This window comes from Rhamphochromis longiceps, linkage group LG13, assembly GCF_057381845.1.
Source record: "Rhamphochromis longiceps isolate RC_006_pf linkage group LG13, R_longiceps_female_GT1.1, whole genome shotgun sequence".
Taxonomy (NCBI): Eukaryota; Metazoa; Chordata; class Actinopteri; order Cichliformes; family Cichlidae; genus Rhamphochromis; species Rhamphochromis longiceps.
This window is the reverse complement of record NC_140569.1, coordinates 10,231,492-10,245,687: the sequence shown is the minus strand read 5'-3', so window position 1 is coordinate 10,245,687 and position 14,196 is coordinate 10,231,492. Positions and strand designations below refer to the sequence as shown.

The 14,196-nt window shown below is 37.3% G+C and overlaps 1 protein-coding gene across 1 annotated transcript in view; it reads right to left on the bottom strand.

Annotated features, from left to right (window-relative positions):
- kcnh1a (potassium voltage-gated channel, subfamily H (eag-related), member 1a) overlaps positions 1–14,196 on the bottom strand; it is a 62,368-nt gene that overhangs the window by 47,831 nt on the left and 341 nt on the right. Inside the window, exons 2-6 of the mRNA XM_085427503.1 lie at positions 11,041–11,067; positions 9,347–9,470; positions 3,379–3,485; positions 2,922–3,050; positions 38–156 (exon numbers count right to left, since the gene is read on the bottom strand). Coding sequence (XP_085283629.1) covers positions 38–156; positions 2,922–3,050; positions 3,379–3,485; positions 9,347–9,470; positions 11,041–11,067 — 506 coding nt within the window. The remainder of the gene's footprint in view (positions 1–37; positions 157–2,921; positions 3,051–3,378; positions 3,486–9,346; positions 9,471–11,040; positions 11,068–14,196) is intronic.

Sequence of the window (14,196 nt, the reverse complement as noted above, 5' to 3'; positions counted from 1 at the left end):
AAAAAATCTGAAATTAAATCCAATGAGCGAACCTTACCTCAGCGAGGCGGGAGTGCTTGTGGACGTTCTCTCCTTTGTGAACCGTGGGCTGCAGCTGTTGTAAGACTCCTCTGCTGCTTGTTAGAGCACGAGTCAGCCGGGCAAACTTTCCCCAGCCTGATCATTAAACACGGATAGAAAGCAAATTTTCAATATGAGTCTTGATACTTCAGATTTTTCCAAGGGCTACAACACGCTTTCGCTGTTTGTAGAGTTGTGGCTCTGAAATCACTTTTTTCAGTATTGAACATTTGCTCAGCATCTGCTACGTATGCATATTAAAGCTTGATTATTATCTGGGTATGCAGGGCATCAACAACTTCAACAAGCTTCAGATTTCAGTTTGAATAAATTCATGATTCCTCACTTTTACAAAACACGGTTTCAAGGCTCCTGATACAAACTGCCCACCAAAAGTCTTATAAGCCAAATAGGACAGAACATGATAACAGCCTCTGGGTTTTAAAAAACTGTTAAGTTCTTGGTCCAGGTGAATTAAAGAAAAGTTCATCATAAAATGTTAGTCAACCACTGACAGGATGTGGTTTTCTATAGTCCTGTGTTTAATTTTTTAAGTTACCTTCATGGACATTGTCAGACCACCTGATCATATACGATCTCATGAGATCATGAGTATAGGTCTGTTTATATCTTCTGTCATATGCTTAGAAACATACATTATCATATAGTAGCTTGGAGAACCACTTTTAGCAGCAATAACTTGAAATGTGTGATCAGTCAGTCGCATCTTTGTGGAGGAATTTTGACCTACTTCTCTTTACAATGTTGCTTCAGTTCATTGAGGTTTGTGGGCATTTGCACAGATCTGTTACGTTCCCATCACAGCTTTTTAGGCAGGTTGAATCTGGCCTTCGACTGGACTATGGCAGTTTGTCATAGATTTGCTGCTATGAGTGGGATCACTGTGCTGTTGCATGACCCAGTTTTGACTACGCTTTTACTGTCTGACAGACGCTCTCACATTTGACAGTAGAATACTTTGGCATAATGAGGAGTTCATGGTTGAGCAAGCTGCAAAACAAGCCCAAATCATCACCCCTCCATCACCGTGCTTGGTATGAGGTATCTGTGCTGATATGCTGTGTTTGCTTTCACCAAATGTAGCACAGTGCATTATGGTCAACGGACATTGTTAGAGAACTTCTGCAGTTTGCTCAGATGTAGGTTTGTAAAACCTAAGCAGTGCTGCCATGTGCCTTTTTAGAGAGAATAAGCTTTTTCCTGGCAACACTTCCAAACAACCTGTACTTCTTCAGGCTTTTTCTAATTATGCAGTTGCGAAGTTTAACATTTAACATGCTAACCGAGGCCTGTAGAGTCTAAGACAGGACTGCCCAATCCCAGTCCTCGAGAGCTACTACCCTGCAGCTTTTAGATGCATCCCTACTCCAACACAGCTGAATCAAATGGTTTGATTACCTCTTCAGCATGCCATCGTGTTTGGCAAAGGCCTGATAACAAGCCATTCATTTGATATGGGTGTGTGGGAACAAGGATGCATCTAAAAGCTGCAGGACGGTAGCTCTCGAGGACCGGGATTGGGCACCCCTGGTCTAAGATGAAGCCCTTGGATTTTTGCAGTTTCTCTTAACGTTACACGGTCTGACCTTGTGTAAATTTGCAGGTACGTCTGCTAATGGGAAGATTGTGGCATTGTGTACACACACAAAGCTGAATGCTCCGGGCCAGAAAAAAACGTTTCCTGTTATAGAGGTGGTCACACTTACTGATGATCAATTAATCAAGTGAATTTGATTAGCAGCACCTGGCTGCTACTTACCGTCTTAATTTCTGTGAAAACAGTAAGGGTATACTTACTGTACTCATACAAAAATCAGAGTCATGATAGACATTTTTAAGAAGGGATATTTGTGCACAAACATATACAGTGCAACTTATTGTGTGTTTTGTTTTTATTTCCACAAATCTATCAGGTCGAAAAATGGATCATATCACACAATGTTTAGATTTCTGCATCTTTTGGTCAACAAAATTGCGTGGGTGGCTTTGGTTCACTCTCATTAATGTTGTTTATGGTCACAGCAGGCTGCTGTTTTCAGCAAAAGCAGCCTACTGGGCACCAAGCAGCAGACAGACAAAGTTAGCCACTGGCTGGTGTACACTGTTGAGGATTCAGAATCATAAATTTCACTAAAGAGTTGGTGAAAACTAAAAATAGAGCACAGATGAGTGGAAATATTGGACCTATGTCCAATTAATTAAATTGTGAATTAAAGGATGAATCCTAATTATTAAAAATACCACTCCCTCTCTGCTACATGTGGAAACCGGCAACTGCTAGTTAGTTTAGTGCCCTATAGTGCACATAAATTTATTTTTTATAGTGATGAAATGCATTTGTCCATCAACCCTCCAAACGCTGTTTTGGCAGTATGTTACTACAGTCCCCAGTATCAGTGCAGGGAACACAAACATACATGTCTTTTCATCCTACCTGTTGATGCTCAAGCCTGAACTATAATTTCAGTTTCATGTTAACGACAAACCCCGTTTTTGCCCCTATTACTGGATGCACTCTTGCACTAATTCATGTTCTATTTTATCTGTCTAACACTCATACAGTCCAGTGAATAACTTTTTGTGCTGTGTTCTGATAACTATGAAGATGAGGCACATTTGACTGGTGAATGGTGAAAGCAGGCAGACTGATTTGACTTCTACCTCTGAAGTAGATCATACGGGTCTATCGTGTGTAGTGGAAAAATAGATCTAACAGGATTTTACAGACTCATGTGGCGCCCAAGTATGGATGTACATTCTTTTTTTCCCCATTTTACCTCCTCTCACCCTGTCTGATAAAAATGTGAAGTTAAACAAATTAAATTTGCCCAGAGTCTAACCTTTGGAAGAATCGTCTTCAATAGGCTGTTTAAAGGCTGTGATGTCGCTGAATGTGCAGAGAAACAGGACCACTTTTTCTTGTTCATTACGAATGGGAGCAATCTTCACAAAAAACCAAACAGGCGTCCCTGAAAGTACAAAGAACAGCACACATTTAGCTTCATCACCTGCTTCTTATAAAGGGAAAGAATCAGTGTGTGCATATAGCATAGTAGGAATCTTGATGGCCTTTCAAAACTTTGCATGTTACACCAGCAACAGGAAACAAACAACCCCACATTTTGCTGAGGAAGGCTCCTCTGGTCTGGCTCTCAACCAATTAGTACATTTCTAGAGGTAGAAATGTTCTTGGCTGCCTTTGAACTCTGCTGTATGTTACAGAGGCTCTGAATACATTTGCATGATGAGGAGACTGTGGAAGTTTTCTCTTTTCTCGCATGTAGAGTCGCTACTCACTGTTTTTCTTGTACATCAGTATTTCAAACGAGTTCATCTCATAATTCTCAAATGTTAGTCGCATTTTTTCCGTCGTGTCCTTGTCTGTGAGCTCCCCATACATGAAGCTGGAAAACACAAAGGGAAATAACAATTTGAAATCTTAAAAGAGAAGCAGCTTTCTCTCTTTTACTAAAAGGGTGGTGAGAAAGGTTTGAATGGGAAAATATCTTCAGTGTTAGATTACCTTGTGATATTTTGTTCTTTTGGCTTAAAATCAAGCACTGCTTTGACAACTTTTTGTGTCACTGCATTTACCTTTAAATCATGCCTCGGTCAGGATTTCCTCTCAGTTTCACCTCAGTTATAAAAAATGATATCTAAACTAAGCAGACCAAGCTGTGTAAAATATCAAGTGGGTTAAAATTCATATAAATGTATCCTGAAAACATAAAAAGACAAATGCAGCCCTGGATGCTCATTGGCCAAATGCAAATTAAACCTGAAGATGGGTTAAGCAACCACGAACACTTTTAAGCACACTACAGAGACATTCATCTCACTTTACTTATTAGTGCCAGCCTCAGTAGCAGCCTGCTCCAGCGTGATCTAAATATAGTCTGTTATGAAATACAAAAGGAAGGCTAAATTTAATGAGACTAAATTCTGATGCTGCAGAGACTTTTCAGACCAGCGCTTGATGTAACATCAGTGACGAATGTTCTCATCTCACACCTCCCGTCTTTCCCCTGTGCGGGGAGGAGAATGACATTCTTCAAAGAAGAATATGTAAAAGCAATTCCTCAAATCACTTCATCATCATCATCATGTGTGTTTATAGAAGGATGTAACTGATGTGCAAAAAGAGCTCGTTATTAGACTCTGGAGAAATGAGCATACATCTTATGTTTGAGTCATCTTCAAAAACATTAAAAATCCATAATGTGAATGTTTTATGAGCTCATAATAAGGCACAGGATTTTTTTTGATTTTTTTACATCAAATAAAAATAACTTAAACACCAGGATGATTAAAGGTGCCGGAATATGTCTGAAGAGAAAGTGGCTACTACCTAAATGACTGTTTTTTTTAAATGGTTCAGATTAAAAAATAAAATTGATCTGGAAAGTGATCTTCCAGTAGAGAACCAATGGACACAGCTAAAAAAAAACCCCCCAGAGTATCGACTCATGTAAAGAAATGCAGCATATATGAATTATTAACATGAGAACTGTGTAAGCTGCTGAGTATATAGCCAGTGACTCTATTCCTAACATACAGCAATGCATAAAAAGACAGTGTTGTATAGTTATCTTCCATAAGCAGTTAAACACTGGCAGTAACACCAGCGCTGCCAGGTTTTAATGAAATAGCTGGTTTTTGTTTTGCTTCTTGCTTGGCTCAGATTCAGCCTTTATGACCATGTTGAGGGCTGAGATATATCAAATTTTCTGCTTTCACAGTCACTGCCATGGGAAAATCACTTTATTACTGTGGTCATAATAGCCTTTTATACAGCTGGAGTATTGTAATTATGTATTTCAATGCCAGTTAAAATATATATATTTAAGAGAGGTTGGCACAAGAAACTGTAGTTTCAACCTGAAAGTCTTTTGTTTTTTAATAATACCTTTTTTTTTCCTTAATTATTTGTGTTTAATGTAACTTTTTAAAGTATTTCTTTGTGTAAGAATAATGCCCCATTTAACATGATAAAATTAGACGTTTTTAGAGATTCTTCTGACAAAGCAGTAAAGCACCAGGAAATCTATTCTTCTTCTTCTTCTTCTTTTTCCCACGCTAATAGTGTTTGTGCCACAAAAAACTGTAAAAAAGTATTAACGTTGATGATATTTTTCAAAATTTCCACCACTACTCAAGGTTTCAAATCCCTTCTCTCGGGATAAATTAAATATTGATAACTATAAAATAATAATAACCGAAAAAATAATCTCAAAGAAAGGAGGCGATGCTAGTGTGTGCCGCTTTCCTAACATCTCCCTACAGCAAGACTACCTCACAAAATGCTTACCCTGTGATTTTATAAGGCCTATAAACAGCCCCTATTGGGTGTTGCTAATAGATCAGCAGTTGGCTTTTGTCATACATATTTAATAGCAATTATTTGCCTCTGTTTAGTTCACCAAGATCCTGCTTTAGACTTAAGAAATCCCCACAAAGAAATACAGGAATAAACGTGTGAAGAAGTGTAGCTACAAAGAAACAGGAATAACCAATAAAATGCAGAAATAGAGAAATGCAAGTTTATATACGGAAATGTTTTGTTTCATTAATTCGTTCACTGATAACTACTAATCACCGATTCCTCTTTTTACGCTCATCCTCACTCTTGTGAGCCGTTTGATAGTAAGTGCTCAGTATGATCTTTTCACCACAATAATTAAGTAATTAGTGATGAATATATCTCTCAGTGTGTTCTCCTACAATTCATTACTACCTATTGCAGAAATAACGCATTAGTGATTTATTAATTATCAGGTTTCCTCCCTCACTCGTTTTCTGCTTTCCATCAAAGACATTTGGGAGATTTTAAGTTTGTTTGTCTCCCTCTTTCAAACAGAAGCCTGCACTTGATTTACCGACCTGATATTAAACCACAACAAACCATTACACATTGGCTTCAATATTTGTATTGGCGAGTGCTCTGCAGCTTATGTTTGGGCACCCGAGGGTCTAAATCAGTAATAGCCGCAGTGCTGGCTGTAACAAACACCATCTCCCGCAACAGATGAAATCTCCCACGTTTTTCAGATTTGGCAGCACCAACTGTTTCACTGGGATCCTATTAATATGGTGGTTAGTGGCATCCTTATTGTAGGCACAACAAACACAAGTCCTGAAATGATTTACTCACTCCAATAACCTTTTATTCCTTTATGTTTATGTATATCTACAGGTTTACCATTATAGTCGGTGATGCAAAGGCAGTTTCAGCTGTTACAAGCTGATTACATCACAGATTTGTGTCTGGTTTCCGGCTCTGTGGCGGTGCAAAAAAACCCAAAACAATCTGCTAGACTGTGTTTAACTATGGGAATATCATATCAGATCTAATTGAGTGGTCTGTGTAATTTGAACTTCCTCTGGTGAGATGCTCTGGCAAAAAGAATTGATTCTCCTGTCAGTTGGGTCTCGTATAAAGCCAGGCCTTTGACATAGCAAAGTTAGCCCCACAGTGTCACTAATGACTGTGTATCCATATCTTAATTGTTAGGTTTAAGCTGATAGTTGTATTTTTAGGTTTGAATTTGTGACAAATAAATCAAAAACTGATCACTCGGCTCTTCAGCCCTGCTAGAGACGCGGCTTTATAGACAGCATTATCAATCCCATGTCAAGCCCAGCAATTTGGCCCAGACTGAAATATCCCACCAATATTGCCATGAAATCTGTTCTGATCCCCTGACTTTTCCTACAAATGTGTCATTGAAGTTGGCATTTATGATTGGGAGTGTTAGGTCATGTCTCCTACCGGATTAAACATAAATAAACTCTGGTGATCCTTTAGGTTATAATGCAGGAGGAACAGCAGTAGTGGTTTTTGCATGTTTGTCACACTTTTTGTTTACAAATTATTACAAGTTCAGTTTCACTAGCAACACCCAGCACTGATTACTGGCAGACCTGTTGAATCAAGAAAACTTAAAAGTGAAGTACACTAAGAGATCTCAAAACACAACACATCATGCCAGAATTTAAAGAATTCAATATAAAAGTCATTGTAATCTCTTGGTCTGGAAAGGGTTACAAAGCCATCTCTAAGGATTTGGGACTGGAAGCAAACACGGTGGGAGCCATTATCCACAACTGGAGAACACTTCATAGAGACCAGCCTACCAAAATTACTCCAAGAGCACACTGACGACTCATCCATGAGGTCACAAAAGAACTCAGAATATCTAAATAACTGCAGGCCTCACCCTCAGTTAGGATCAGTGTCCATGATTAAACAATAAGAAAGAGACTGGGCAAAAATAGCATCTATGGAAGAGCTCCAAAGCTGACCAAAAAGAACAAAGAGCCTCACATTTGCCAAAAATGTCCAGCCATCAGTTCATGCTCTGAAGCTCAAGCACACTCGAGTTATGCAGCAGGACAATAATCCATAAAACACCAGAAAGTCCACCTTGACAATCCTGCAGTGTGGCTGAATTAAAACAATTGTCTAAAGAACAATGTGCAAAAATTTCTCCAAAGCAATGTGAAAAACGGCCAGTCACAAACACTTGATTGCAGTTCTTGTTGTCAAAAATGGCACAACCAGTTGTTAAAAGAGCAGTTAAATTTTCACACAGGCAGGTTTGGATAGCTTTTTAACCCCCTAATAAATGAAAATATCATTTAGAGTGTGCACTTTGTGTTTACTCAGGTTATCAAGGTTTAATTAAAGTGATAAGATGATCTGGAATATGTAAATGTACCTCAAGTACAACTTCACTGTACTGAACAACAAATCCCATTACTGCAGACGCTGCACCTGACCAGAAGCACCTCTTGCTATTTCATTAAAAAAATAACAGAAAAAACATTTGCATGTACTGCTGATGGGTGAATGTTCCTCTTATTCTGGTAATTAACAAGCAAATTTTCGAAGAAGTTCAATCTGAAAACACTACATATAGTCAGTTGTGGCATGTAGGGACTATTTGCAGTATAGGCTATATTTTCCATTTCAATTAAAATAACTCCAAATATTCATTAAAGGCAGATCTCTCGGATCACAAGCAACTACTGATTACATTATCCTCCTTAAATAAGGCTTTCCCACCTCACAACATCAGCGCGCTCTGCTTGGTGGTAGAAGGTGTAAATGCATAAAAACAAAGGAATTCACAGTAACTGCATCCATAACTAAAAATGGCTCCTATTGTGACAGAACTACATATTAAACTGTCTGATGTCGGATCAAACAGTGCCAACCCCATATAGATCTTTTAATCACAGGACCCAAAGTAATACCATACCTATGTGATCAAAGGATCTAAGTTAGGGCTCCACACATTTCTTTTTAATGGAGAAATTTAAACTAACTTGATTAAACATAAAGTGTGAATATTTTAGCATTGCCAGGAGCTCATCGAGACAGCAGCGGCTATAACATGTTCTCAAAGTGTCACTGAACAATCTTATTTATTTATTGACGAGAAACAGCTGTAAAAAAAAGTTAGTGCCATAACAACTAAATGCTTGAGGGCTTAATGAAGTATTTTGAGTCTAAATTTAAAGTTTTCAGTAGTACAGTACAATACAGTACATTACCTTGTTCTAGGCCAGGTTCGTGTTCAGTGTTGGGTTAAAATCGTCTGTAAGCTCCAATTTTTTTTACTGATTCTTTAAATTTTCAGTACTGTAAGTGTAAAAAAAAAAAAGACATTCTGCTGAAGGAATACATTTTTACGTGCAACTTTTTGAGCTGTACGTTAGAAGAAAGAAATCACAGCAGTGCAAACAGTATCAAGTATCCCTGGAATTTGCACACGTTTAGTTGTTTGACTGCTGGACCTAACTGCACTTATAGCAGCCCATAACATTCAAATAGATCAAGTCTGAAGTAAATCTAATGTGTAGAGCTGCTCTCTTGGCGTATTTGTACGACTGGTTTTATGTTTTGTTTTTTATATTCTTTATACATCCCTGGCACTCATTCTAATGATGTCTTTGAATGAAGACAGCTCTTAATTAATCTACCAATTATGTGCTGAAAAATAGCCAAATTACATGTTAAGCCCTCCTTTTACATGATGTAGTTTTAGGTTTTGCCAACCCAGAGCCAGGCTATGTTAAACTTTTAGTTTTTAGTTCATTACTTCTCTGTAATTAACAAATAATTGTTAAAATGAACAAAGCTAATGTTTATGTTGGGATGTGTTCTTGAAATTCTCTTAATAAATTTAAATACGTATGACAGTTTCTTGTTTTTAGCTTTTAACGTACAATATATTAATAGATAGAGTTCCCTTTTGCCTACCTGCAGGTGCTGCTTTTCTGCATCACCTCTGCTCTGTGATACCCCGACAGCTTGCAGAAACCATCATTGCTGTAGACGATGGGCCAGTCCACTATCTGAGCATTTCCCAGGACAAAGTTGGTATCTGTTTTAGAGTGAACAGGAAATAAAAAGGGCAAATAACTCGCAGCATTTCCTAAAAATAGCATTGTAGTGTAACATACTTCAACTACAGGGTAAGGGAAAAGACCTGTATCTTAAACTGAAAAAGTAAAAAAGTTATTGACCACTATCCATCTATATCTGTATCTCTCTTTCTATTTTATAAGCATATGTTTATCTTAGTAATATCTATCATTAAAAAGATTGGTGACTTAAAGCAGTTTAAAGATTTTTATTAGAGTCCACGGTCGCCTACGGCTCATTAAACACTCAGGGCAAGTGTAAACAAATGTAACCAAACATAAACTCTTTGCTTATGCAGAAAGCATCCAACTATCTGCTTCATTAACTTGCTTCTTGGCAGTGCAAAAACAGGTTTTTATTGCTTTTTTATATTTACCTATGTAGAGTTTGTAACAGGCCTAATTGGCTGCTTAATGTGTGTGTGTGTGTGTGTGTGTGTGTGTGTGTGTGTGTGTGTGTGTGTGTGTGTGTGTGTGTGTGTGTGTGTGTGAAAAAGTAGTTATGTTTGCCATTAATTTATAGATATAGAAAACTGTAAATATCTGTATCTACCCTTTATGGAGAATAGAACACATTTGTTATCATGTGGCATATTTTGAATTATTCAGAGCAAAACGTATTTGTGGCTAAATGTTAATAAGCTTAAATAACCAGACTCGCATGCGTACTTGCTTCCATCCTTTTTTCAACCTGTCAGCAGTTATATAATTAGCCTACTCAAGCTGTTACTCATGTCGTAATACATTAAATAAACAGATAGATTTGCTATTTTTTTTATTTTAGGGGACATTTTAAAAAACCGAGATAAAGTACTACATTGTGCAAATGACTGCAGTGGGTTTTTCTGGGAAACTTTGAAAAACTCAGACAAATTTTAACATGAATATGTGTCACTTTTACAAATAACATTTGCATTTAAATGACAAATGAAATAACTTGTGCATATGCACATTTTGATATTTAAAATGAGGAAAAACATTACGCATATAATGCCTGCAAGCTAGCTCACACAATGACACAATGTTCTACAGGGATCAAAAACAAAGGAAGATTTTGGTGATTTTTATGGATAACATAATAAAATAAAACATACTATGTAGTAGTGGACATAGTGATTTTAGCTAAGATGAAAAACTAAACATACAGGCATAGACTATAACAATGTCACAACACTGAGGTAAAGGAGCAGGAGGGAAGGAATTCAAAACACTGGGTCACAAAACACAGTTTATATATCACATCTAAACACAAAAACACATGAATAATCACTAAAAGCATGGGGACGATGCACAGAACATTTCATGCCAACATGTTATTTTGCAGTGAACACATGTTAATGTTGGGATCCTGGGAGGAAGGAGGCATAAAAGGAGGCATCTGTTAACTCACTAATGGGTTGCAGCAAACATTTCAGATCTGAGCTTTGTAAATTAACAGCATTTGGTCTAGAACATTAAGTGTTACATTACAAAAAGAGAGACACTGACGGGGGGAATATGAGCAGCACGCCAAATTAAACTTCATAGTACCTGTCTGCCTATGTGACAGTGTCCAAACTGAAATGTTTGAAAAGAAAAGAGGGTTAACAGATTACAGAGAGAAACATGCACTGAATGTCAAACAAACAGAGACACGCTTGTGTTTAACTTGAGTAGCTGCTGATAGACATTTAAAGCAACTATCTGAAAAAAAACTATTCTGATTAAGTTAACACATTAGTGGCCACATGAGTGCAGATAAAAACAGAAACAAGCATGCAAACTTAATCACATTTATAACCCTGTGATCAATTTTTTTAAGCTTTGATTTCATCTTTAATAACTTCTGAGAGAAATATTTGCCACTTTAGCTGCTAATGGATTCAACTTTCTTCAGCTAACATCAGCTTCACTTATACACCCATTGCCCCGCTCAGTAGCTACACTTGTTCAACTGCTCATTAACAAAAATATCCAATCAGCCAATCGGCAGCAACTTGACATATGTAGGAATGCAGCCATGGTCAAGATGACCTGACAAAGCTCAATCTGAACATCGAAATGGGAAAGAAAGGTAATTTAAGTGACTTTAAATGTGGTAAGGTCGTTAGAGTCAAATGTGCTGCAGGTCTTGATGGAGGTCCTAAAAATAAGCATTTTGGTTTAATTCGATAAAATGTGGAAAATGTGTAACAGAATGGCAACTGCATAACCTGACAGTGCACTACCATAAACAACAGCAGCTGTTTCAGCAGCTGAATAATCATTCTAACAGCTGATCATCAGCTGGGCCTGAACTGGTAGCATTCTGTTTTTGTTGATTGGTTATAATTATACTAATTTCTGAGATGCATTGTAACAGTTTTCGAGGTTTCCAGGACACTTTTGTGGCACCTTTACTCGAAACAAATAAAAGCGACCTGTTGTGCTTTACCCTATTTTATGTGGGACCAACCGTAAAAGCACCTAAAGTAATGCCAGCATTGCATTTGCACATAACTGGATGAGTTGCAAATATAGTGTAACATTATCAGTGTTGCTCAGTGCTCTTAAAATGCCTGGACTACATACACTCTTCTACAACACTGCTACAGAAAAACATAAATACAAAATAAATTGTATAGCTAACATGACTATGTTCTACAAAAGACAAGGTAAGTTTATATTACAGTATCAAATATAACACTAATATCAATGTAATCTGACGTTGTTTCAGCTGTTTCTTCAACCATGCCTATCTTATATTTTTTTGTTAGTATACTGTCATTTGAAAAGACAAGTAAACAGACGTATGCAGGTTGTTACTATGAACCAAATTTTGGGAGAAAAAGTTTCAAACAATGATCTCTAATCTCTATGAGCCAGAATCTCAGGCTTCAGTCTGTTTTTTTCCATGTGATGTTTCTATACAGTCGTCTTCTACAGGGGCAGCACGTAGAACTCTCAGTGCTGCCCCTCGGCAGGCTTCGAGATGTCAGCCAATCAGAGGAAAATAGACTTTAGTAAAGAAATCTAGGGATTGTTTTGGACAAGAGGACGAACTCAGGGGCAACATATAAAACAGGTATATCGAAGACGTTTTTTAAACTTTGAGACATGCAAAGCTAATCTAGTGGAATCCCAGAATAAAAATACAGAGGTGGAAATGAGCATAATATGTACCTTTTTAAGTTACTGACATGTGTAATTGAGCCATCAGTGCTGTTCTTTGTGACTGTTCGTTTCCTTTTAAGACAAGTGCTGAGAAAAATGTTTGACAGGTTTATTAAATGGGGAGTGTAAGTATAGTGAGAGAAGAGAAGATATCTGCATAATTTAAAAGTCAAAGTAGGTGGTGAACTGCTGGGCACGAAAATCAAAAAGTTGTCTTGAACACTGTCGTCAAAATATAGCACAAAGCTAGCTATTTAAAAATGAATGACTGGTACATAAAAGGAATATTTCATTGTTTGCGAATGCCCACCCACCACTGTCTCAGTGGCATCCAGCAGATTATAGTGTCGGCTCCTTTGTTTCAAGCTTGGGAGAGATTTACCGCTCACTAATCCATCATGGGCTGCCTAAGGTCATAAGAAAAACATATGTATCTGCTTTTGTTTTTAACGGGTGGATTTTCTTAAATATATTATACAGCTTAGGAATCCAGACATCACGCTGTAAAGCCAGCCTCACTGTGAAGAGATGCTGTCACTGTCTCTGAGCAGGCTGCTCCCTGTTTGTCATAACACATTTAAATGTAGATATGTGCAGCAGGAGCAGACTGACAGTGAGGCGGAGAGTTCATGCACAGAAACATGGTGGTTTCACATGTGTGAACCCCTATTTAAAAAAAAAACAAAAAAAAAAACATAAAGATAGTACGTATCCAGTAATTTTCCCAAAATGTGTCTCATGACAGAGGCAACAAACGCAGGTGGTTCTCTGTCACAGCTAGCTGTCAACTCTCCAGTCCGTGCTGTCACGTCCTGTTGGATCTAAAAAACACAGAAAAGCTACTTTCTGTGTTTTTACTGAAGCCAGAACAGTTGGCTTAACAAATCCCACTTGTCTCTATAAGTTTAAAAAAGAAAGAATCTTAATTTTAGTTCATGTTTTTCCTGAGAAGTCTGGTCTGTGTGTTTTCTTTCAGTGAAATGTAACTCAAAATGGTATAACAGAAAGCCTAAATCCTCTTTATTAACTGATTCATAGCACCAGTTACAACATGGTGCAAGGCTTTCCAGACTCCATGAAGAAAAGTGAACATGATAAAAATAACTATTAGGATTATGTTTGGACAAATGTCAACTACTTTTGGATACATTTTTAGATTTAGTTTAATAAATAATAATGCCTCAGATGTTGATAATAAAATCCCAACAGCTAAATTTCAAACTGACCTGTAACTTAAAGGGAAATTAAAGTGAATGTTATCAAAAGCAGGACTTTTCACTCTCTATATTATACTGATAATCTATTTATGTGAAAACTGTAGAAATAAGTATCATGCCAGACATTTCTGAGCCATACAGTCTTTCCTTGGACATTTCCAATGGTCTTATGTAATCAGTAGTACATTTAATGCTTGTAATGCACACAGTGAAAAAGTGAAAGTGAAAAAATGAAATAATTTTAAAGATGAATATGCTTACTCTAAATACATGAGTGAGATATTGACAGTCCTACTAGAAACATTAATCAGAATGTTTAACACCCAGTAGTTTTTCC